The sequence below is a fragment of the Onychomys torridus genome, chromosome 19 (genome assembly GCF_903995425.1).
Source record: "Onychomys torridus chromosome 19, mOncTor1.1, whole genome shotgun sequence".
Classification (NCBI taxonomy): domain Eukaryota; kingdom Metazoa; phylum Chordata; class Mammalia; order Rodentia; family Cricetidae; genus Onychomys; species Onychomys torridus.
The window spans coordinates 28,122,256-28,148,211 of NC_050461.1; the positions used below are offsets into that span (position 1 = coordinate 28,122,256).

General features: G+C 37.7%; 1 protein-coding gene across 1 annotated transcript in view; it reads left to right on the plus strand.

Moving 5' to 3' along the window:
- Positions 1 to 25,956, plus strand: part of Lama2 (laminin subunit alpha 2) — a 577,324-nt gene that overhangs the window by 334,365 nt on the left and 217,003 nt on the right. The window contains 4 exon segments of the mRNA XM_036168737.1: positions 4,076 to 4,187; positions 9,528 to 9,641; positions 14,331 to 14,458; positions 22,641 to 22,727. Of these exon segments, the coding sequence (XP_036024630.1) occupies positions 4,076 to 4,187; positions 9,528 to 9,641; positions 14,331 to 14,458; positions 22,641 to 22,727 (441 nt within the window).

Genomic DNA, 25,956 nt, shown 5'->3' on the forward strand with positions numbered 1-25,956 from the left:
TCCATCTCTCCCCACTAGAATGGCTACCATCAAGAAAACAAATGACAGCAAATGTGAGTGACATTTGGGAATGAGGAACCTTTATTTATAGTTGATGGGAGTATCAGCTGGTGCAGCCACTGTGGCAATCAGCTTGGAGCTTTTAAAAATGTTAGAAAGAGAATGACCATATGATCCAACTAGACTACTTCTCAGCAGCCATATCACCATAGTATTCTTCATCCTACCCCGAGAGATACTTTCATGTTGATGTTTATTGCTGCTCTATTCATAACAGCAAGGAAAATGATTCACAACATTCCTCTCCAACCTTTGACTTGTACATCCCCTAAGCCCTCTCTCTCACAATGTTCCCTGAGCCTGGGAGAGAGTGATGCCCTATTTCGGGACACTCCATGGTTGCTTATTTTCAGCACTGTTACCAGTTTTGAGTCTCCAATTAACCAATGCCCACTGGAAAATGATGAAAGTTTAGAGGAACACTAATCTGTGAGTATAAACCAATACTTAGAAGGCAAACTGACACCATGGCCCTTTGGCAAAACAGTAAATTTACCCCTATGGCATATACTCTCCCAGCCATGACCTTTGGACCATACGTAATCCAATCAGAATGTGTTTGGTTACTGGTTACCCCCATAATAATCACAACATATCAGGCTGGTGGACATTTCCTCTTAGGGAGGTCATTACTGTACCTCATGGGATGAGCATCTAAGCAGAACTACTGATGGCTCTTTCCTTCAAACAACTTGAATAGCAGGGTTCAGTGCTGTGAAAGCTAGCCAGAAGGGTGGGGATTCCAGATTAGATCCACTCTGGTTTTTCAGTATTCTGCAACCCAAGTGTGTGGGGTCTTAAGCAACGAGGTTTTGTGATCTAGTTTGTGTGAGCAACCAAGGACATTAGTGATAGACCTTGTTTGGAGGATTCATACTGTTTAGGGGATTCTGGACCACAAGAAGACTAAGCTACACAACTGTCCCATATATGCTGAGGGCCTAGGTCAGTCCATGCAGGCTCTCTGGTTGTCAGTTTGGTCTCTGTGAGCTCCTATGAGCCCGGGTTAGTTGTTTCTGTGGGTTTTAATATGGTGTCCTTGATCCCTTGGGCTCCTATAACCCTTCCTTGCTCTCTTCAGCAGGATTGCCCAAGATCAGCCTAATGTTTCACTGTGGGTCTGCATTTGTTTCCATCAATTGCCAGATGATATCTCCCTGATATCTTTTGGACTACATACTAATCTATGAGTACAGACAGACTATCATTAGGCATCATTCCATTGACTTATTGTTTCCCTCCAGTCATGTTTGGTTCTATCCTAGGTCTCTGGGCCATCTGCCTTCTAGGTCCTGGCACTCCAGGCATTATCAGGGATAGGCTCACTCTTGAGGCATAGGTCTCAGGCTGGACCAGTCATTGGTTGGCTACTCCCACAATCTCTATTCCACCTTTAATCCAGTACATCCCATAGGCAGGACAGACTGTAGGTATAAGGTTATGTGGCTGGGTTGGTGTCCCAATCCCTCCCCTGGAAGTTGTCTATTTTCTAAAATTTTGAAATTTGAATTTTCTCTTCCTCTTTTCTTGTTTTTGTTTTTTTGTTTCTTTTCTTGGTTGGTTTTGTTTGTTTGTTGGTTTTTTGAGACAGGGTCATGTTGTGAAACCCATACCAACCTCTATTTTCTTCTACTACTTTCATAATTTCTTACATTAGGACTTTGATATATTTTGGTTATTTTTGTTATTGTTATTTTTATTTTCTTGCTGTTTGTTTTTGTGTAGTCTTTTTACAGAATAGGAGCTATATCAGTGAAATTATTAAGGCCACTCCACGTAGTTAAAAGGGAGGTTTATTTTGTGGGGTAACTTACAAATGAAGGGGTAGGTTGCAGGGTCTGGCAAAGGTATAGGGCAGTCCGGCGGTGTTCTCTGGAGAACTCTGCTCGGTCTACCTCCAGCGTCCAGCGTCCAGCGTCCCGGAACCAAAAAGAGAGCCACCTCCTCTTGCTCCTCAGTCTTCCGCTCCCTCCTCTGCCCCGCCTTGTGGGCGTGATCATTACTGAAGCCTCAATGAGGGTTGGAACTTCCAGGCCAATGCTGGGATGGCTATCCACTACAGAGCTAGATAGAGGTCAGGTTTAATCATCTGCATATAGATAATACATTTTTATCAGCACTGTTTGTCAAAGGTATTGCTATTTCTTCAATGTATGTTTTTTGGCACCTTGTTAAAAATTCATTTTTCTGTGTGTGTGTGTGTGTGTGTGTGTGTGTGTGTGTGTGTGTGTGTCTTTATATCTATTTTCTTATTGCTTTGGCTTGTGTTCTCGTCATTGAGTTTCTATGGCTCCCCAGAATATTTTGAAATCAGCTACTGTGATGCAACCAGATTTGTTCAAGTTGCTTTATCTGTTAAATGACTCTAAGGTTCCTTATGAATTTCAGAAATGTTCTCTTTTGGTTTTAGTTCCATAAGGAATGGCACTAATATTTTTATGAAAATTGAATTGAATATTTATGTAGAAGGCTTTGAATGTTATAGACATTTCAGTAATATTGGTTGTTACAAGCTGGGTACTCTAGGTATCTTTTTTTGTTGTTTTTTTGTTTGTTTGTTTGTTTTCTCTTCAATTTCTGTCATTGGTGCTCCTTGGTTAAATTTATTACATGATATTTTTAGAATTAGATTGATCTCCTAATTTCTTTGTCAGCAATGTTGTTGGTAGTTTACAAAAACTCCCCAAAGTTTCAAATGCTGATTTTCTATACCATTTCCAGCCATTAGAATTTCTGGATAATGTACCATAGAGTAAGCACTGTACAGCAAGTACATATAGTCTTTGAGTAGAGTAATTTGACTTCCTTTAATGGCCATTAATGATAATTTCTGTTTCTTTGCCTTGACATATTGTTTTAAATACATATTTAAAATATACTGTGATGATTTAGGATGGATTAAACAGTTTCCTCATCACTGTGATGTCATTCCTGACTGTAACAACTGAAGAGAGGAAAGCATATTGTGACTCACAGTTCAGAGAATGCAGTTCATCATGGCAGGAAGTGTGTTGGTATAGGTTGATGGAAATAGCAACTTAGAACACAGCTTATGACATCTCCATAGACTGAGAAGTAGAAAGACCTTTACCAGAAGCACAGATGAACCATAATCCTCACAGCCTACCTGGATGGCCCTATGCCAGTTAGTCCCATATCCAAAGGTTCCATGGCCTTTCAAAACAGCAACATCATCTGGAGCCCAAGCATCAAACACATGAGTGTTTTGAAGACATCTTACATGCTGTATAATTTGTTGCATCTCAGTGGACTGGGAAGACGAAAGAGTTTGATGTCAAAATAGGGATTAATGATAACCATCAAGGACAAACTCAGGCCTATGTCCAGAAGACCCTGTAGATGCCTGAAGACACCACCACTGATGGGGGAATAAAGTGTTCCATGTGAACTGATATAGGATACTTTAAATTCAAATCATAGCCATAAATTATTGCTAGACTGTTGTATGGTATATAGTATAAGGCTAGTGCTGTATAAATAGAGGCAATGTAGTATTATTTAGGGAATAATGACAAAGGCTATTTTTAAAAGCCTACAGATGCTCAGTACAAATAAATACAAGTGTTTTGTCTAGCTATTTTCAGTACACATTGATTAACTCCATGGATGTAGAGTCCATTGGTAGCTAGCACTGAGTCTATAGTGAATGATGGCAGCAGCTTTATGTTACAGAAGCATTTCTTTTCAGCGTGGATACTTTATTCATGTTTACATTGTTATGGATAGTCACATATCACCATTCATCTAGTTTCAAAATACTTCATAGTTGGTTTTTTATTTATTATTTTATTTATTTATTTATTTATTTATTTATTTATTTATTTATTTATTTACGAGACAGGGTTTCTCTGTATAGCTTTGTACCTTTCCTGGGACTCACTCTGTAGCCCAGGCTGGCCTCAAACTCACAGAGATCCGCCTGCCTCTGCCTCCCGAGTGCTGGGATTAAAGGAGTGCACCACCACTTATTTACTATTAATTTCTCTCTTCCCAGGTTGAGCTCTGTCAATCTTGAATCTGCCGTCCCCTATCCCACTGATAGAAGTATCGCAACTGCTGTGGAAGTTTGCCAGTGTCCACCAGGGTACAGTGGCAGCTCTTGTGAAGTAAGTTTGTAGGAACCAATCCCTCAGATAGTGTGCCAATAAACTGCCCTGAAAGGGATGTTTTGAAATTTTCAACCCCTAACTACATAAACATATTCAAATAAAATTGGCTTCAAGGTTTTTTTTTTTTCCTCTTCTTTGAGAATGTCATAGGTGCTTTCAATGAAGTGTGATCCTATCTACCCCCTCCTTCCCTCCTCCCAATCACTGGGTCCTCCAATATGTGCTCTTTTCTACTACTCCCAAGTGTGTGTGGGTGTGGCCATCTGCAGCACTATGGTTAACCTACCAGTGAACCTAACCCCAGAAAAGAATGGTTCTCCCTCCCCTAGTAGCAGCCAGCTGCCAATAACTCTTCAGTCAGGTGTAGGGCCTTGGGAGCCCCTCCTTCATCCACGCTAAATTAAAGGAGTAATTAGAATGTCTGCCTAGAACTCACAGCTCTTCAATGAAGTTAACCACGCATTTTCAAAGCTATAGTGCCTCTTGAAATAGTTTGCCCTACCATAACTGCAATTTGTGTGTTCCCTCCCATTTTAGTCAGCTCTAAGGTAATGGTGGCAAAATAATATTTCAAAATGATTTCCGTTTAATTTCTTTTTTTTGGGGGGGGGGCAGGGGGCTGAGGCTCAAACCCAGGGCCTTGCGCTTGCTAGGCAAGTGCTCTGCCACTGAGCTAAATCCCCAACCCCAGCGTTTTACTTCTGTTGAGAAATGGACATTTGTTTCATGCCTCTGTCCTCTCCCATGTTTAAGTCCTATCACCCTCTCCTTCTATTTCTTTCTGAAGAAAGCATCCTGGGCCCAGAATACAATCCTGAAAACTTCAAGGGCAGATTATGTGGGAGAAACCAACGACTCCTGAAAACTCTGCAACTCTTGAGCACCTGAGACTTGACACTTTTATTGTTGTCTCATTTTTCCATATTTGTAATTGTTTTTAAAGATCAATGGTTCTTAATAAGTTCACGTATCATTTTAAAATGATTTTTAGAAGATTAATTCGAGGTATTTTCTTTTAGGTAGTTTGAAACTTGATTTACTTGAAATCTGGCTCTCTCTCTCTCTCTATCTCTGTATGTGTGTGTGTGTGTGTGTGTGTGTGTGTGTGTGTGTGTGTGTGTGTGTGTCTCTGTGTGTGCGTGTGTGTCTGTATGTGTCTGTGTGTGTATGTGTCTCTGTGTATGTCTGTGTGTGTGTATGTGTCTCTGTGTGTGTGTATGTGTCTGTGTGTGTGTGTCTGTGTATGTTTGCGTGTGTGTGTGTGTGTGTGTGTGTGTGTGTGTGTGTGTGTGTGTGTGTGTGTGTTTGTGTCTGTGTGTGTCTCTGTGTGTGTGTATGTGTCTCTGTGTGTGTATGTGTCTCTCTGTGTGTGTAAGTGTCTCTGTGTGTGTGTCTGTGTGTGTGTGTGTGTGTGTGTGTGTGTGTGTATGTTTGTGTGTGTGTGTGTGTGTGTGTGTGTGTGTGTGTGTGTGTGTGTGTGTGTGTGTACTTTCCTGGTGGAAGGAATGGCTCATAGATAAATAAGAGCTTAAGTTTCTTTAAGATGGTACCTTGAAAGAATGATTTGAGTGCTCTGAGATGTTCCACTTCACAACACTACTTCTGCCTTTTGGAGAAACACCCTAGGCGTAACTTTGCTGGCTCTTGTGTTCTTTAATGTAATACATGCTTCCAGAGGCTACACAGAGCTTAAAGTCATGTTCATGACTAATGTGTTTTCTTTAAATTTGGTAGAGATTTGCTCGTCTAGAAATGAAACTAAATGTAATTCATTGAAGTACTTGCTTTTCCAAAATTTATAGAGATAAGAGAAAAATAATCATGGATATGAATTAGTTATGTCAACTCGAATTTGATCTTACATATAAAACACATGCTGTACTTGATAAAATATTCCTTTATTACAACTCTTCCAGTTTTGATTTCAAACCAGGCAGGGCTCTTTGAAGCTTTAAACTCCTATTTCAGTTGGAATAATAAATGCCCTCATTCTATTCTTGATTTTAATATATTCCACTTTATTCTCAGTTCTCCCCATCAACTTTTATACTAAATGCCCATTGAATGTAAAATCATAATAGTGGGCTTGTTCAATTATATGCTTTCTTTCTTTTATCCTTTAGAAATATTTTTGATAAATTATATATTTAGTAAATTTTATAAATTCATCTGTATGAATTAGTAATAAGTATACAGCATGATCTCTGTCCTTAAAGATCTAGCAATCTGTTCAGATAGAACAAGTACCACTGGAAAATTGAAGCACAGCACTCTATAATTACAGGGGCAGTGAGTGTTAGATAAGGTAATGGTGATAATCATTCTCAGGGTTGAGCTGCTCAGTGGAGGGAGATGTCTGGGAAGCATCATGGAGACGTTAACAAGTGATGATGGAGAGGACATAAAGAATAAGGTTCTAAGAATTTCAGATGTGGTCCCTAGAAGCATCACTGAAGTTTAAGAGACAGATCAACCGTTAAAATCACTGGCTGTACTTCCAGAGGACTCGGGCTCTATTCTCAGCACCTACACGGTGGCTCACAACAACCTGTAACATCCAATTCTCTTCTAGCCTCCTCAGTCACCAGACACACAGATGATGTACAGACATACAAGCAGAGCATACACATAAAGTAAATAAATAAATAAACAAATAAATAATAAACACAATTTTAAGTAGCTGAAATAAGTAGAGGTGTTGAGAATGGATGAGAGCAGGTATATAATACTTTTTGTTCTGTTTTCAGTAAACTAAATGCCACTTCCTCCTCAGTGGTCTTTCACAGTTCATTCTATTCTTATGTCTACTCAAGCAACACTGCTTTTGCTCTTGCTGTCAAATTCAAGGTAGCCAAGTGAAATCCTGTGACTACATTTCATCTTACCCACCGTCACCATCATGTGACCCAGTTGATTCCTCTCTCCCTCAAATGTTTTCTTCTTTTCAACCCTATGCCATCATCACATTTCCAAAATTTCCATTTAGTCAGCTTTGTGAGGGTGATTTTGCTGTGTTGCCTTTTGTGATCATTTTTTCCTGGAGATAATAGGCAATGTTTTCACAGGGGTGGTAACTATTCCATAAAAAACTGAGAGGCAGAATGTTGTAAAAACATAAACTTGGCCAGGAGGTGGTGGCTCATGCCTTTAATCCCAGCACTTGGTGGGAGGCAGAGATCTCTGTGAGATCAAGGCCAGCCTGGGCTACAGAATGAGTTCCAGGATAGGTTCCAAGCTACAAAGAGAAACCCTATCTCGGAAAACAAAACCAAATAAAAACAGAAAAAAAACACCCATAAACTTGGTTCTAGAATATGAGTGAAATAATATTCCATTAGAATACTTTGTTCTTCCCATTTCTATTATTTTGCATGGGGAATGGGTACAAAGGTGTGAATATAAACCATGGTGCTTCTTAGCTTATAAGTAAAAAGATAAGTATAATGGCTTTCACTTTTCCATGGATATTAATATAAATTCCATGGCTAAGGAAAAAGTGTGTCAGTTACTTTTCTATTGCTGTGAAAAATAAAACACCAATATCAAGATAAATTATGGAAGAAAGCATTTAATTGTGCTAACATCTCCAGAGGGGTAGAGGCCATGATGGAAGAGCAGAGGCAGGATGGCAGGAACAACTCAGAGCCCACATCTTGATCTGTAAGCAGAAGACAGAAGGCACACTGTGAATGGCAGATGGTCTTTTGAAGCATCAGAGCCCACTGGCCATAAGGCAGTTTCCATAAGGGTGTTACCTTAGATCAGGAGATCGATTGGCCTTGGATGCTTGATAGGTATTTTAGATAAATACACTGCTAGGAGTTCTTGGAAGCACACATAGCATACAAGATAATCATTGTAGGAATCAGCTAATATGTACACAAAAGCTAAAAATATCACCAAGACATCTTAAGCTGTGGCTTGACCTTCAGAAAAGTCCTTAACTTTTCCAAGTAGTAGCTTTTGTCATAGTAGCTGGATTCCATTATATTTTCCTGAGGCCTGCAGCAACATTTTACCTCCATTTGGATTGTGGAGGCTTACTGGTTTTGAAAAATATATGTTAGAGAAGGAATCACTTGTATTGAAATGGGGGAAAACATACTAGAAGGAGACATGAAATTAAACCATTATCTCTGCACTGCTCAAATTAAGAGGAAGTGAATTTTATTTTCTTCTCAGATAAGAAATATATGTATTTTTCACATACCTAATGTTTGTTATTGTTGTTCAAATGGAAGTTTCTTCACATCTTGAAGCAAAAGCATCACTTCCCACATTACACAGCATGGTTCTATGTAGTTTATTACTTCAGTGATTCTCTCTGGGTTCCATTTCCAACTAGAAAAAGGACCTTTTCTTTGACTTATGATGACACATTTAACCATCCAGAAACGTAGTAAATAACTCACAAGATGCGATTGCAACCTGAGGGTATCATAAACTTCCAGAGGGCAGCAATGTTTGCACATTGTTTTTAACATCTCATCTCATCTGTGGAAGTCCACAAAGAAGGAAATGTAATGAATGATGACAGTAGATGTGAAGTTCTGACCTGCAGGTAATCTGCCATGCAAATACCTCACATTGGTTTTCTGTTTTTAAATAATTTTATTCCACATTTTAAAATATCAGTGGTGAATATGAGCATGCTTACAATCAAATAACATACATGAACTAGCAAGGCAATACATGCTAAATAAATCATAACCTATTTTACACAAACTTGAGAAAGCATGAAGGACAGAGGAAATTTAAGATAAAATATATGAGTTATGAGTGTGTGCCAGCGACTGGGTATGTTTTGAAATGAAAGAGGGGAAACATTGGGTGTGCCTTCCCAGTGATTCCAAAGATTCTCTGAAAGTGAAGGTGGTCGGGGCAGTCAGTTTGTGGGGAAGGGTGTCCATGCAGAGAATCAATCTGTGACGACACTGTGTGCTCTGTTAGCCTATGACTCTGTAGACTCCTGCCCTGCCCACTGCCTTTCTTGGCACCTTTCCTTCTGTTTTCTTGTCTGTGCTTTTTGCTTTGAGACTGTCACATTTCAATTCTTTATATCTCTGCTTTATTTTACCATTTCAGAAGAGACACCAAGCTAATGCTTCCTCTAATCTCATACCTGCCAATAACAGTAAGGTCAGTACGAAGCCCCAGTGTCAGGAGTAATAGCACAGTAGTAATGTTTCAATAATGGCTTTGCTTCTTTTGACAAGCACATTTGCTGAGTTTGCTACCTGGGTTATTTTCTATTATCAGGAAAAAGGGAACGACTTTCCTTTTTCTTTAAATACTGAAGAGTGACACTGAAACCTTATCTTTTTTTTTTTTTTTCAGTCCTGTTGGCCTAGGTACCGAAGAGTTAATGGCACTATTTTTGGTGGCACCTGTGAACCATGTCAGTGCTTTGGTCATGCAGAATCTTGTGATGACATCACAGGAGAGTGTCTGGTAAGTGCTACTCTCTTGAGGATGCTGATTGACGTAGTTGAAATCTGTACAACAAACCCTGGAATTCTGTTGCTACCTTTGCAACCTTCAACAAGTGAGTCAGCAAATGATGTGTCAAACATCTTTATCCAGAACTGCATTGGAAGCAAAGAATACTCTTTCATTTGTGTGGTGATATTGTGTTCCCCAATATATTGTGCACCAAAATAAACTTATCTGGGGTCAGAGAACAGAACAGCCACTAGACAGACATAGAGGCCAGAAAATGGTGGCACTGACACCTTTAATCCTAGCATTCTATGAGTTCAAAGCCACACTGGAAACAGCCAGGCATGGTGGCACACAGCTTTAATCCCAGGAAGTGATGGCAGGAAGCAGAAAGATATAAAAGGCATGAAAACCAGGAACTAGAGTCTGGTTAAGCTTTTATGCTTCTGAGCAGCAGTTCAGCTGAGATCCATTTGGATGAGGACTCAGAGGCTTCCAGTTTGAGGAAACAGGATCGGCTGTGGAATTGTCAAGGAGAGGTAGCTGTGGCTGGTTGTCTCTCTGATCTTTCAGTGTTCACCCCAATACCTGGCTTTGGGTTAGTTTTTATTAATAAGACCTTTTAAGATTCGTGGTACACATATGTGATCTGCCTAGAGACTATGAGGAAGTGCATTTTCATATTCATCTAAAATCTGAATTAGGATCAAATAAATCATTATAAGTATAACTAATGACTAGGATACACATCCACTATGAATATATATGGTTTCTCTCTCTCCTATAAATCTACCAAAAGTAGACTATTCTAAAACATAAAATGATTTATATCCCCATAATATGAAAAACATACAACCATTACAATAAAAATAATTCACTTTTTTATATGTTAGAGGTTCCTTTCACATGGAAAATAAGGGTATATTATGTATTTTTATTTAAAATTTTGAACATTGAGATCAATTAAAGTGTTGTGCATAGATTTGAACATATTAAATATATATAATGCATCTTCAGTAAGATTGTTCCTTCTACAATTGGCTCTGGACTTTTAACCACAAAAACTGGAGATATACAAGCGCAGAGCACTGTCTGGGCTGCTAAGTAGCTGGAGGCCTGGAGAGTTCTTCTTAACAGACACTCGAGGGCATGTTAGCTTTATATTGTCTGCCATGGCATGAAACTTGAAAGAACACCTCTCGTGCCATTAGTCTCACAAAACACAATTTGAGATGGTGCCAGCTTTGGAGGATATCATATTCTCATCTCTCTGCAGAATTTAAGGCAGACTCTGTTGTCTGTAATTCTTATGTTGTATTCCTCTTGCTGATTTCTCTGCTTTCTCCTCTACTTAAATGCTACTAGGGGAAATCCAAAGTGAAAAATCAGGGCTTTTGTTCCAATATAATTTGGCATTTCAGTTTATTGGTGCACTTTCTGTTTTCTCTGCATAAGATTTTTGTTCAATTGCAGAGCAGCATAAAGCATGGTAGCCCTAATTTGTGGATCAGTAGATTTTTCAAATGACGATTTTGCAAATAAAAAGACTGAGTGATTTCCATTTTAATTATACTACAGTCTTTTAAAGTGACTCTGGGGGAAATATTGAACTACCTTTAAACACTTTATTAGCATGCAGCAGAATATATTCAATTCCAAACTAACATTAATTTGCTTTACTTACCCTGAAAGGACAAAATAAATATGCCACAATACCAACTTCATAATGTCTCCTAAGGTATTCTATGAAGTTAGTTCATTAGGATTAAATCAAATCCTGAAGTTGATGCATTTGGTGAGATGATACATTGTCAAATAGGAACCGTTTGTTTCAGAACAAAATAGCTTCTTTCAGCAGAGTGGGGAGGATAAGAATGGTGAGAATTGGTAGGCAGGGTTACTGACAGTTTGATGGCCAAAGAGACAGAAGCCAACCTTCCAATGACGGAAGGATCTTAGGGAAACCGTGGATTCTTAGTAGCCAGACTCAGTCTCTTCTTCCTAGGTTTCCCGAGGGAGCAAATGATCCTGCAGACTTTTCTGGAGATGGTCAAGTGTCACTTCTCTGTATTGGTACTGATAACTCTGTGGTCAATCCCATTCTGAATCTCTTAGTTCTGACATAATCTACACAGACAACAATATTAGAATATTGTGTATGAAAGGAATTCTTATCAATCAGTCAAGTTTTTATTTTATCTCCTTTTGATTTTTCAGGGGGAATTTTTTCACTAGTAGCAAACATACCAAGAAATTTATTTATTTATTGGGGTTTTTTTTGTTGTTGTTTGTTTGTTTGTTTTTGGGTTTTTTGAGACAGGATTCCTCTGTGTAGCCCTGACTGTCCTGGAACTTGCTTTGTAGACCAGGCTAGCCTTGAACTCAAAGAGATCCACCTGCCTTTGCCTCCCAAGTGCTGGGATTAAAGGAGTACACCACCATGCGCAGCATGGAATTTATTTTTTTAAAGGGTGTTTTAGTGTAGCTTACCTTTGAAAACTGAATATAAATGAGCAGCTTGGGGTTCAGAAGAAATTACAGGCTTCTGTTTTAGAGTAGATCTGTATGACAAGGTCATCTTAATTCAAGTGCACTGGAGAAAACCCAGAGAGTAGTTCAAGCCACATAGGAAGCCTGTGTTGGTCTCAGTATTTTCATGATCTGAATTGCAAGCAATGGTTAAAGTCGAGTTTATAGCAAACTACCTGTGAAAAGACTCTGTTCATCAGAGTAGACAGTCTATCGTTTCCACTGTTGATTTCCATTGTGTTGCTTGACAGGTGGTGTCTCAATTTTGATTACCAACATACTTGAGTTTCAAGATTACTCTTCTTTCCATTTAAGGAAATGTAAAAATAGACAGTATAAGGAACACAGTGCACTTGTTTTTGTTTTAAATGTGTAGTTGAAGAGATGCAAATTATCTAAGATTTTCAGTTGAATTTCAGCAATTCTAATTTTGGTCTAGATACTGTGTAATCAGTTGAATGATCCTTTAAAAAAAACCAAATATTTTATAGATTAAATTTTCATCATGTCAACTTGATATAGGAAAATAATTTTTTCAAACAATAATCAATTTCTTAGGTTTAAGAAAATAAGGGGTGCCTTATGGGGGATTTGAAAGTGAAAAGAAAAGGCAGGAAGACCCAACTGAAGGAAAACCCATTTTCTGCAAATGGACCCATTTTCCTTAGGTATCTTATAATCCTTAGGTATTGTTAACAGAGAGAGTAACATTTGTTCTTTCTTTAAAAATATTTGCTAAACAAATAGAGAAAGAATTTTAAATAAAGTCCATTTTTAAATATACTAGTTATTGTGAAAGAAAACCCTACCCTTCTCCTCGGTTAATGGGCTTCAGGTCCTTTCCTTCACAGAGTTGAATGGGAAGTTCAAAGATAAATTAATAAATTATATTTTGGATATTTTTCAACAAACAAGTTTGACCTCTCCAAGGAATTTTAATAAGTTGTTCTCAGGATTGTATCTTTACTTATTAATGCCTATGCTTCTGTTGAGTCCATTTAGTAAATGTAATTGAAATCACTCTGATTTTAAAACATCAAAATAAATAATATTCAGAATTTCATTAACTCAGTCTATTCCAGTGGCCACACAGGTTAATAACTTTATACTCTCAGTTTAAAATTAATTTATATTTTAGCTATTTCTCTCACAGATCATAAAATAAAGACTGCATATCCTTGGGTTCTATGAACTCTTTCAGTATGCAGAAAAATTATTGTTTATCCTTATTACACTGAAATATACTTCAGTAGTAATGAGTACTTTTCCATGGGAAGTAAACACCCTCATTTTATCATGGGAGACTAATCATGTTGAACCCTTGGAAGCTTCAGAGATAATTCTGTACTTAGCAGCTGCATTGTTCACCTGAATCTCAGACTTGGTGTCTTCTACAAATGCAGCCCAACCCAAGGAAAATAATCTAGTTCATAAGAAGGGCTCAAGAAATAAATTACTATTTTTGTTTTTGAAGAAGACATGTTTCCCAAAACAAATGGTAAGAGCATGTAGCTTCTGTTTTTTGTTTGTTTGTTTGTTTAATTTCTAAAGGCAAGAGTTACATACCTTGCAGTTTCATTATATTCTGTTGTATGTTTAAATTATATTTTTTTAACATTTAATTATGGGCCAAATAGTCTCCTCCTGAAATAATATGGGAATGCATTGTTCAATCCATCCAAGTCCACTAAGTTCTGAGCTAAGAGAGTAAGTTCCAAGGGATTTACATAAGGAGATACAGTTCCTATTAAACCAGCGTTTTAAATGCCATTGGGGCTTTACTCCTAAATACACACACACACACACACACACACACACACTTAGGAAGAGAGAGAGAGAGAGAGAGAGAGAGAGAGAGAGAGAGAGAGAGAGATTGCCTTATGAAAATAAAAATGGTAAATAAAATTTTCATATTGAAAATTTTCTTAGTGAATTTCGGTCATTTTCTTTAGGTATGCTACACTGAAACTAGTGTGAAGTTGTAAGCTAAATATTAAGTATGTGTTAAATTAACTTCCAGTGCTACTTTTTTTGTGTACCATAAAATTGAACATTTAATATGGGAAATCACTCCCCCAGACAGGAACACACTAATAACTTTGGAGAACTATTTTGGGTAACTTGATTGTGCTTGAAACCAAAGTAATGAAGTGATGTGTACTTCTTTCTCAGAACTGTAAGGATCACACAGGTGGCCCATATTGCAATGAATGTCTTCCTGGTTTCTATGGTGATCCCACTCGAGGAACCTCTGAAGACTGTCAACCCTGCGCCTGTCCACTCAATATTCCATCAAATAAGTGAGTACCACTTTGACCCTACTACAGAGCTTCCCTTCCACTTCTACAGATACACTTTTGACATCAGAAAGATACATTTGTGGATTTCTCAAGAGGGAATGTAAGTTTTGATATGTGAAGTATTTAAAATTATGACCATTTCCATGGATTTTGCTATTTGGGCTACAGATTTGATTTATAACTTAAGAGATCAAATCCAAATGAAATTTCTAAATTCATTCCTCAGAACAGACCTACTTTGTACAAATCTATAGCCTTGATAATTATTTATTATAATGTACCTTTATGTTATAGATGCCTTATTAAACTTATCCCACAGCATCGTTATATCATAAATGAGTATTGAACTATGGATGATAGTTACTCTATTATCTTACATAAATAATGTAGATTTTGAAAAAGTATAATGTAAGTGTCATATTATTTCTATCAATTTTTCTCATTTTTTTCACCTAGAGAAATAATCTATTGGAGCAGAAATTTTAGAAAGAAAGATACAATATGCAGCTTGTTTGAGTTTTTTCTTGACTTTATGAGTGTAGCTGAAGTTTTCCTGTGTCCTGCCCAGTCTGATGCCACTCAGACCCAAGTAAACACACAGAGGCTTATATTAATTAAAATCTATATGGCCTATTGGCTCAGGCTTCTTGATAGCTAGATCTTAAAATTTTAAATTAACCCATTCTATAAATCTATACTTCACCATGTAGCTCATGGTTTACTGGTATCTTTACATCTTGCTTCACATGGTGGTGGCTGGCAGCGTTCTTTCTGTTCTGTCTTTCAACTTCCTCCTCTCTAGATAAAATGTCCTGCCTAACCCTATTCTGCCTCACCATTGGCCAAACAGCTTTATTTATCAACCAATCAGAGCAACATATTTTCACAACATACAAAAAGACATTCCCCCATCATATGAGAATACTATATCTCATTGCTAATATGGCACATTCCCAAAGTGTAGACATGTCTCAATGAATAGGTCCTGAAAAAACAACAACAACAAAATACTACTATAGTGTACATCGCCTTGAAAATAGATTAGTAATTTTCATATTGAATATTTATAAAAAATGCCATTTTATTTCTTTTGTTTTTATTTCTAAAGCTGCAAATGAAACCCAGGGCCTTGAACATGCTGTACCACTGAGCTCAATCCTACCCCTAATTAAATTCAAATGAAAGAAATTCCTATTTGAAGAGACCTATTAAAGGCAAATTTGATACTTAATAAATCTCTTGCTGTAGTACATGTCCTCGGCTCTTTCCAGTTGCTGTGGTAATACAATAATAAAAACTGTAAATATTCTTAAGGGAAATATGTCAACTGTAGCTTTCTAATGTGAGAATTTAGTCAAGCAGGGCAAACTCTAAGACCTTAACCAAGAAGTTCATGGTCATCTATTAGATTATATTCCAAGTGAAAGACTTTGGAAAAAATTCTGCCATTCCTAAGTCATCTGTAGAACTGAAGTCCCTGCTATCCACACTGGTCAACTCTTTACCATCCTCTTCAACCATACTTCTTTTCAGAATTCACTGTTGACAGAAGGAGAGGGCAAACTACTGTTTAGTGGAAGCAGGTTGTCAGAATAAACCTGAGCACCATGCTTTGTTGTTTCAAGAATAACCCTGTAAGGTGGAAAGTGAAGTTTCTGAAAAGATGGCATTTTTATGTCATATCTAGAGCCAAAATTCCTTGGCTTCCTGCTAACCCTACTTCAAGATGCAAAACTTTGAGCAGGTTACCAAAACACCACACAGTTCACCAACTTAGCCCTCTTGCAGAGCTGTGTGTGAATTACACAATTAAACTGTGTTAAGCACTTAAAATAGTGGATGACATGGAGAACTGATAACTGATTTAAGCAGTTCAGAGTCCCAGTCTCAATTATCCTGTTAGAATTTGAAGTTACTAAATGTCCCTATTATTTCCAGTCCTCTGAAGTACATATTAAAGAACTTTTTAAGGAAGTAAAATCTATATTTTAATTGAGAACAATAAAAACAACTCATTGATCTGCCTAGTACGTTAGGTTCCCTAGAGAGACACTAAAAAGAAATGAGAAACTGGTTTAATGTGCTTTAATGATCATGCATTTCTAGAGTTCAAAGAGTGAGTCTAGACAGGCACAGAACTGAACTGTAGACAAATTTCTAAACAGTCTTATTAAATAAGAAACACAGAGCCCAATACAGAGATATAAGCCGTAGATATCAGAGCAATAGCTGCCAACTAACCTTAGCTCACCACCGTGCCACAGCTTCCCAAGAGAGCTTCTTCCTGTCTAACCTGCACCTTTATTGCCTTGCTGTTCTGCCTTCTCATTGGCTCTAAGTCCAGTCACATCACTTCCTTGTCACTGCCTATCTATACAGACCTCCAGGTTGGTACTGGTATTAAAGGCGTGTGTCACCATGCTTGGTTATGATCTTGAACACACAGAGACTCTGCCTGCCATGTGATCAGATTAAGGGCATGTGCAACCACCACATGACTTCTGTTTATGGCTGACTATAACGTCTGATCTCTGGGCAAGCTTTATTTATTAACATACAAATAAATTATCACATTTCGGCACAAATAAAATATCACCACACTAAAGAACCTTTAATCACTAAAGGTGTCAGAAAAAAAGAAAGAAGGAAATTAGAAAGCAAAGACTGTGAAGGAACAAATGAAGGTGAGTCCTCCCTAAGTAATGGCTACTCAGGGCTGTGCTGGGCATGATGGGACTAGAAGGCTGTCAGCGGCATATTTGAAGGGTTCACCTCCGTGTTCACTGTAGCTGAATGGTATTGTCCAAACCATCTACCTACACATAACAATCATTATTCCACACCGGGATTTACTGATAAAAACTAACAGGTGGCAACTGAGATTGTCCTATAACATATCTTATCAGCCAAAATATTGTCAGTATTTGTACAGCTTTCAGTTCAGAAATACTGTCCATTTGTGTTATCTTGTGACTCCCAGCCCAGTACACTTTACAAGTATAGAAATATTTAGATGTACAGACATTATGGATTTCCTCTCAAGTCTGACCAATTCTGTATGTAAGAGTCATTTGGGAGAGAATTTGCATGATATTTACTGGCATTCATGACCCATGTTCCCTCTTTGTGTATTGTGTGTCTCTTTGATAACAGCTTCTTATTATTTCTTCCAGATAAAACTATCTCAGCAAATGTTAAAAACCCATCCATGATGTCAAAGTGATTGGAATCCCAGTGTCTAATGGTTGTGTTTCCTAAAACAAATGCTTTCCAGTTCAGTTTAATTATGTTGATCAAGTTTTCTAAAAAATAAAAATAAATATAATAACATCAGTAACACAAGGCAGAATTGACTAAATTTTAAGATAATTTATTAAAGTAAATATTTAATTGTGAAATAATAATTTTACTTTTATTAGTAGATTTGTGGGGAGAGAGACTGCCTATTTTAAATTATAGACTTAACTGTGGTATTTTTGTAAACAGAAAAATAAGAATTAATGGTACTCCAATAGTTTATAAGTCAGCAATTTTATGACTAAGTCATATATTCTTTTAAATTTCAAACAGTTTACAAAATTATTATAGTTTAGCTGTACAACTATGTTGCAAAAAGATCATCTTTATCTAATAACTTAAATATTTTCATCAAAACTTTTCAGTACGTGTAAGCAGTTAATAATGAAGGAAACCATCTTTATATCCGGGGAATAAAAAACTTTACTGTTGTAATCCATGCTAGGTACTCTGAGGTATAATTGAATATTCACATTTAATTTATAAGATGTGATTTGACTTTTCTCAGGTTATTCAGAAATAATAAAAAAAGAGCTAAAGGTTGCAGCAACCTCTATCTGAAGTGCAGGCCTAGTGATAGTTTTTATCTTAGTGATTTATCTCTTAATCCCTGGTCATAAATCTTAGAAATCACTGGCATTTTGGCTCCAAATTTCTTAGATAATATTGCTAAATAAATCAAATGTGAAGGAGATAAAAACAGATTGGTATGATTATTCAGATATATGGATACATATGAGCATATAATATTTAAATTATAAATATAGATCACCTTCATCAGCTGTTTACAGTGTACAATGTCCCTTTCATCTTAGTGATGTATGTATTTTAACTATGGATAGTAACTAAAGTAATGCAATTTCCTTCTGGAGAAACAAATAAAGTCTAAACATTTCAGTTTATATTCATCAAGTTGTAGTTACACAGCTTGTAGTTTAAAGACAACACTCCACGAATATTTTTTGTTTGAACACTTAGGTTAAAGAAATAGATATTATCACTGAAGACTTTTTAAATTTTCCTCATTTATGTGATGTGTCTAGAGGTATTGTTAGAGTGAGTGGATGGGAGGTTGGACCTTAACAAGTCCTGTGTACTATGTTGTAACACTACTTGGTAGCTTGGGAATACCAAGAGCTATGTTTGTAAAACAGTGGAACATTTTCTAGAGCTGATCTTAGGGATTACACATGAGGTTCTATTGGGGTGGGGAGATGGCTCAGTACTTTCCATACAAGCATGACAAGGGTTTAAACCCACTGGGTCTATGTAAAAGTTGGCTAGGCATGGCAGAGACCTGTAGTCTCAGAAATTAGGAAGCAGAGATAGGCGATCCAAAGAGCAAGCTACCTAGCTAGACTAGTCACAATTTGTGAACCCAAGAACTAGAGAGAGACAGACAGACCCTCCCTTAATAAATAAAGTAGATATTAATCAAGTAAGATAACCAGCATCAGTTTCAGGCCATCAAAAATGGTCACACACATACATGTGCAGCCCATTCACCTGTGCATAAATATATGCCAAAACACATACACACACACACACACACACACACACACACACACACACACACACACAGAGTAACACTGAATTACAAAATTGGTACTTATAATTTTAGGACAAGCTATTCCACTATATTCCATGACGATTTAACATTGTTTAGAACAAGGCTAATTATACCTGTACATGTGAATTCATAGTTACACATAAATAGATTCACATATATATTCAAGTTGTACTGAGACTGTACATGAGTTTATGTGTGTATGCATATACACACTTATAAATAAGTTGTTGTATTTATAATAATATATGCTTGGCTATCAAGAAGGGCTGTACAGTTTATCCCAACAGCAGCTTGCTTCTCTCCTCTTCTTTGTTCTTGGCTCACCCAGTGTTTGGTGACATGGGTTGGAAAATCTGGGAGCAGGGCCTTTTTTTCTGTTGGTGAAGAGTGAGCCAACTATGGTTGAATGGCGTAAGGTTGTAATCACTTGAAGTCAGTGATCATTTTACCATTCCCTCTTTGTGTCCCACAGCAATTAGCATCACATTTGGGCAGAATCAGTTTGGAGAGGCCTCCTCCGCCAGTCCAGATTCTCAGGGCATCATTACTATGCACATTAGTTTCTGGTTCTAGTTTTATTTATGTTGTTGACTGTCACCTTCTCCTGTAGCTGCTACTGCAACTACTCTAGGAAAGAAATCATGCTCAGTTAGCATTATTTAAGGAATATGAAAGCATACACAGATGAGCATTTTAAGAAGAAATTTTATTTGAATACATTGTGGCAAGTATTTATATTATATACTGGAATCTTAAACTCACATAATCTCACCAGCAAGTTTGAATGACAGGTGGTTATAGGGAGAGGAAAGGATCAAATAAAGACCCTGAAGTCATGAATCTCATGTAAATTCTCCTGGAAATTAGTATATGACCTTGAGGAAGAAAAATTAAGTTTCTCTCAGCCAGCTCATAGAAATCTCTTAAAATTCAGTACAATTATGATAAAAGTACTCTGAAATGTAAGAGCTCGTCAAATTGAATATATTGTTATTGCTTAATATTTTTCCTAAAATAAGTGTTTCTCTCTGTCAGTGAGCTCAGCTGACTTCATTGCAGCTAGTTTTAACTGACAAGGGAGTTTTTTTTTTTTTTTTTTTAAGAATTTAAGATTTATTTTAGAAATGGTTTTAAGGTGTCAGAAGCTTGTCAACCACCTTTGACATGTCTTTATGGTAAACTGATTTAGAATTTTAAAAAAATAATTCACTTGGTTTTCCTTTAGTCACTATAGTCCAACAAAGTTAGTAACCTCAGCTTTCCCTTGGAGTTTCTTTCTCCATACTGATGAGGCAGTTAGAGAATGTCAATGATGGAAGAACACACAGGTACACAACAGTGAGTTGTGTCAGAATCCAGTTCCTTCTTTCAGTTCTGCAAACAATAACAAATGACAAGAAAGTAGTGGGATCAATTGGATTTCCATTTGTTTGTCTTAATATGTGCCAAGACCTCATGCACGTGGACCCTTCTGTTATGAGCTCTCTTCTCACAAGAGATTTATCTCTTAGACCCCAAGATGAGTTTCCACAGCACCCATCAGAACCTCTCCACTTGGATAACATCTATAAATTCAAGGTTTTCCTGCCTCGACTTTCTCTCTGACCTCACAGATTCATTTAGGCTTTATAATGAGCTCAAAAAGCTGGTCTGAAGGGTCTAATGGGTCATAATAGCTTGGTACTATAGAGAAATGAGAATTATTGGAGCGTTTCAGGAACACTCAAAGTTATGCTTGAGGGAGGTCACTTTTAAATGGTAGTCACAATGATTGGCACCAAAGTTGGAAAAATATTCCTGAGTCACACCAACTATCAGAAACAGAATGAGACCAGGGCCCAGTGCATTTAACTTATTGTGATCTCTTTCACTATTTGGCTTTTAAGCAAGAATTGACTACATTGTTTTGTATTATGGAATAGAAAATATTATAGGGAAAACATAATTGGAGTGAGATTCATTGAGGGCAGTTACCTTTAAAATGGTAGAATGATATGGAGTCTAGAACAACTGATCTCACAGAGATCATTCTTATGAGAAGAGGCTGGGAAAGTAATGGGAAGCAGTTGAGAAAAATTGATAGGAGATAGGAAGTTGTTGTTAACTGGTACCAAGAATTTCTCACATGATATTATGTAAGAGGTCTATAGGTAAGAACAACACACACACACACACACACACACACACACACACACACACACACACACACACACACACACACACACACACACACACACGCACACATTTCCATAAATCTGCAATATGGGACTCTGAAAATTTTTAACATAAAGAAATAATGAAAGATATTTTAGGAGATATGTTTCACGTGATTTAAATATGCACAAGGCACACCACAAAACATTATATGGCACCCGTGGGTGTAATGACATTATTATATAAATATAAAATTGTATTTTGTATAATTGTATCTATCAGATAAAAATGAACTTTTAAAAAGAACAGTGTAACACAGAGTTCAAAATCGATGAGGACTAGCTCATGGGGAAACCAGAAGACATTCATGCTGAGTCAGTTGTTGCAGGAGAGGTATTTCTTACCAGGCAAAGAAGTGGTACTAATGCTGAACAGGATGAATAATGGCTGACGCTGCCATAAAACTGTGTTGGTTTTCTCATTTGATGTCACACTCTGGCACTACAGCCCCAAACTGGAACTGTGTTTAAAGACAGGTAAATTTTGGAGCACACTGCAAGATGTGACATAACAAAGCTGGTTTGGTTTGATTTGTGTAATTATAAATCAAGCAGAATGCATGCATTAGGTATTTGATGAAAGCTTCTCTTGGGATTCCATCCATGTAGCATTGTGCCTGGGGGTACACATGCACAGACGCCTGTATGCATGCATGCCCTGTGGCAGCTCATCTGGATATAGGAAGCCATACAGCCATGATGACTCCACTGCTGTCTAAGCATAGCTCAGATTTCTCCATGCTGCTTCAAATTCTGAGGGGTATGCTTGGAAAGGACGAATGGGAAAGTAGGCTTCATCAGGGCTGCGGAATTCTTGAAAAGCTGCTATGTGTCCACTCTTCTTATTGGTGATCTCAGAGCCCAAACAGTCAAAAGTCAGTTAATAACATGTCACAGGGACACTGCTCTCCATGGGTCTGTATTAGTTTCTGTCAAAATAGCAATGTTTCATCCTCCATTGTCCAGACTTTAATTTCTGCCTGGGAGATGAGAATGGCCAGCCTGTACCCTCTTGTCACAGCAGTTGTAGAGAATGAGATGTGAGGATACACTGCTAATGATCTCATGTATGCCTCTTCCTGTCTCCCGAACATCACCACAGCTTTAGTCCAACGTGCCATTTAGACCGGAGTCTGGGATTGATCTGTGATGAATGTCCTGTTGGGTACACAGGACCACGCTGTGAGAGGTAAGTACATACCACATTGCCTTGTGAAATGATTTCTACCTTGGGAGTTATAAAGCCACAGGCATGATCTTGCCCTGCTCCAGAAAAGCTACAGTGCTCACTGGGGTGAAATAAACTTTCTTATCACACTTGTCACACAAATGCATTCTATTTTTATAGTTTATTTATTCTCTGGAAATTGGTCTATAAATCTCCATTCATTTTGAAGACATCTGATTAATGTTTTAATCTTAAAGGTAAGCACTAACCTACACTCTTTGTAAAAAAAAAAAAAAAGTGTTGCTCAAGTGGAAAGCCATAATTTTAAGATTTTAAGATTTATCTTACTGTCTACCCTTGGCACCATTTATCCTTCATAATTAGCTTTTTGTCCTTAAAATGTGGCTTAAATTCATAGTTCATAGTTCATCAAGTGGCCTATAATTTACTGTGAATATATTCGAAATAAAAACAAAGTGTAATTTGTTATCATGACTTATATCCCCTTCTAATCATTCAAAAACTGGTATCTTAATTCCTGTTGAGTTTCTGGGCAGCAGGAACATAGATATTATTTTAGACAATTTCCATAATCATATTTCTTCCATAAATATCTTTGGAGAACTATTTCTTGTGTATATTCACTCCCAATTTAAAAAGTGATGCAAGTTTCTTCCTTAACGACATGGACAAACAGAACACCCCTCCCATGTTTTCAATGCTGAAAAGTAGTTTCCTTGGTGACCATTGGTGGGGATATGGGTGAGGCAGAGGAAGAGAAACCAGACCATAGACAAGGGCTGCCTTCCCTCCTCCTCACCAAGGCTAACGCCCAGGACAGCTATTTCTACCCATCTTTTCCTGCCTTCTTGGCAGCCATCACCAGGTCAAACCTTCACCCAGGGAGAATTTGGCCAGCAGCTAGTAGTCTGCACACAGCATGCCAATAGCGATTTCCAGCAGTAATAAGTCCTGTTTGTGGTTGTGGCAGCATCTGAAAATGAGAAAGGGGAGAACAGACCTGAAATAAGAGGGATTTATTTGCAGTTGAGAAACTGAAGGTCTTTAACTGTGTATATTTCAAAAGAGGAAAGGCATGTGTTTACGGCATTCTAATAGGACAGCATACCATCACTAAGACAGATTTACATCAATGTCTAGTACCCCCCCCCCAGCTCACTACAGGCAATCTTTTTTTAGCAACTGGAAAATGACAGCTGCTCTGTCATACAAGGTTATTAAATCTGCTTATCTAGGTGAGCATGGTTTCTGATGTATTTATATTGCTTTGCTTTGTGCACTGTCCTTTCTACGCATTAGACAGTTTCTGTGACATCTGCAATTTAACAAGTTACATTTTATTTAACAAATATTTATTTTGCAAGCACCATATGTTAGGCACAAGGCAAAACAATGAATGCAAACGGATGTGTTTTTCCATCTTTGTTCTCAAGTAGTTCACAACCTTCCTTAATGTGGGTAAGAATAGTCACTTGTGTTCTAGGGAGAATTCTAATTGAATGAGGACCTGTCTAAAATCTGCATTAATCAGATTTAAAAGAGGGTGAGATACATACACTATTGGTGAAATTATTAAGGCCACTCCACGTAGTTAAAAGGGAGGTTTATTTTGTGGAGTAACTTACAAATGAAAGGATAGGTTGTAGGGTCTGGCAAAGGTATGGCGCAGTCCGGTGGTGTTCTCTGGAGAACTCTGCTCCGTCTACCTCCTGTGTCCAGTGTCCCAGAACCAAGTGAGGCCTCTCCTTTCAATCCTGGGTCTTCTGCTTCCTCCCTCAGCCCGCCTTGTGGGCGTGACCATTACCGAAGTCTCAATGGGGGTTGGAACTTCCAGGCCAATGCTGGGATGGCTACCCACTACAATACACTGTGTAGCAAATGGTACATCTTACTTCCAATTCAAATTTGTCAGCCAAAAATAATTTACTAGTATTATTAAAGAGCTAAGGAAATGTCCTATTTTCTTTGGGTTAAGGTTTTCCTTGAACACTTGGGATTTGCCATTTCAGAGTAATTTTATGAGTCAAAAAAAAGCGTCATATGGATCAGAAATACTAATAGAAATATTTTTGAAATGTGTTTGTGGATACTGAAGGGAAAGATGACAGAGGTCAGGCTCAGGGAGGGCTAGTGGTTACACTGTATATCTTGTGATTGAAACCATTCTGTGAAAGACTTGTGCTATCCTTGTATGCACAACATGACCAAACCCAACATTTTACAAATGACATGGTGTCTTCCACACTGTCACTATTCCTGTAGTAAGGACTTCCGTAATCACTTCAGTTCAGGAGATAGCCATGCATGTGGTAATGTTCTAACATTCCCTGTAGTGCGCAATGAGCTTGGCTTGCTCAACGTTGACTATATATATATATATGCAGACTTAAATCCTCTGCTTTCATTTTATGATATGTGTCAAGAGGACATGAATTATACTGATATTGTCTATCTCAATTAATTCCCTTTCTGAGACTCCAGTCCTCCATGGAGTTGGGATGACTTAGATGCAGGGACTGGACAGCGAGACTTGTCCTCCCTTCTCTTTTGCAAGCCACCTTGAATTAAAGTAGTAGCCAGTTACAGAGTTCAAGGTGTTTGTGTGCATGTGTGTGTGGTAGGTGAGTGTCTGTGGTTATGCATATTTCAGAAAAATGGATACATAGTGTGGTTAACTAGTACTGAATAAACCATCCAAGTATTTTCCAACTCACCTCTTCCTTTCCCTGGTCATCACAATTAGCTTTGCCTTTAGATATTTCTACTACCTCCCTCTTTTTCCAACTCTTAGAGCAATAATAACTACTCAGGAACCATTCACCTTCCTTCAGTCTAATACTGGGAACCAACAACATCTATATCTTCCTTTGTTATTTTCTGACTCGGCCCCATTCCTTTTAAACAATTTATTTATTTATTTATTCTCTGAAATTTTACCGAACATATTTTAATCATATTCATGCCTCTCCCCCAGCCCCTTCCAGATTCTTTTTTCCACTTCCATACTCACTCAACTTCATCCCTCCCCCATTTAAAGAAATATAAACAAACAAACAAGCCCACAAACCCCAAAACACAGAGTCCAGTTTTTTGGGTGACTACTTTTTGAATGTGGTTAATACATAAGATGTCACTCCTTTATAAAATAAACAATTTTCCCTCTTCCAGCAGCAATCAAATGTCAATAGCCCCTTAGCCAGGGCAAGACTTGAACTTAATTCCAATCTCT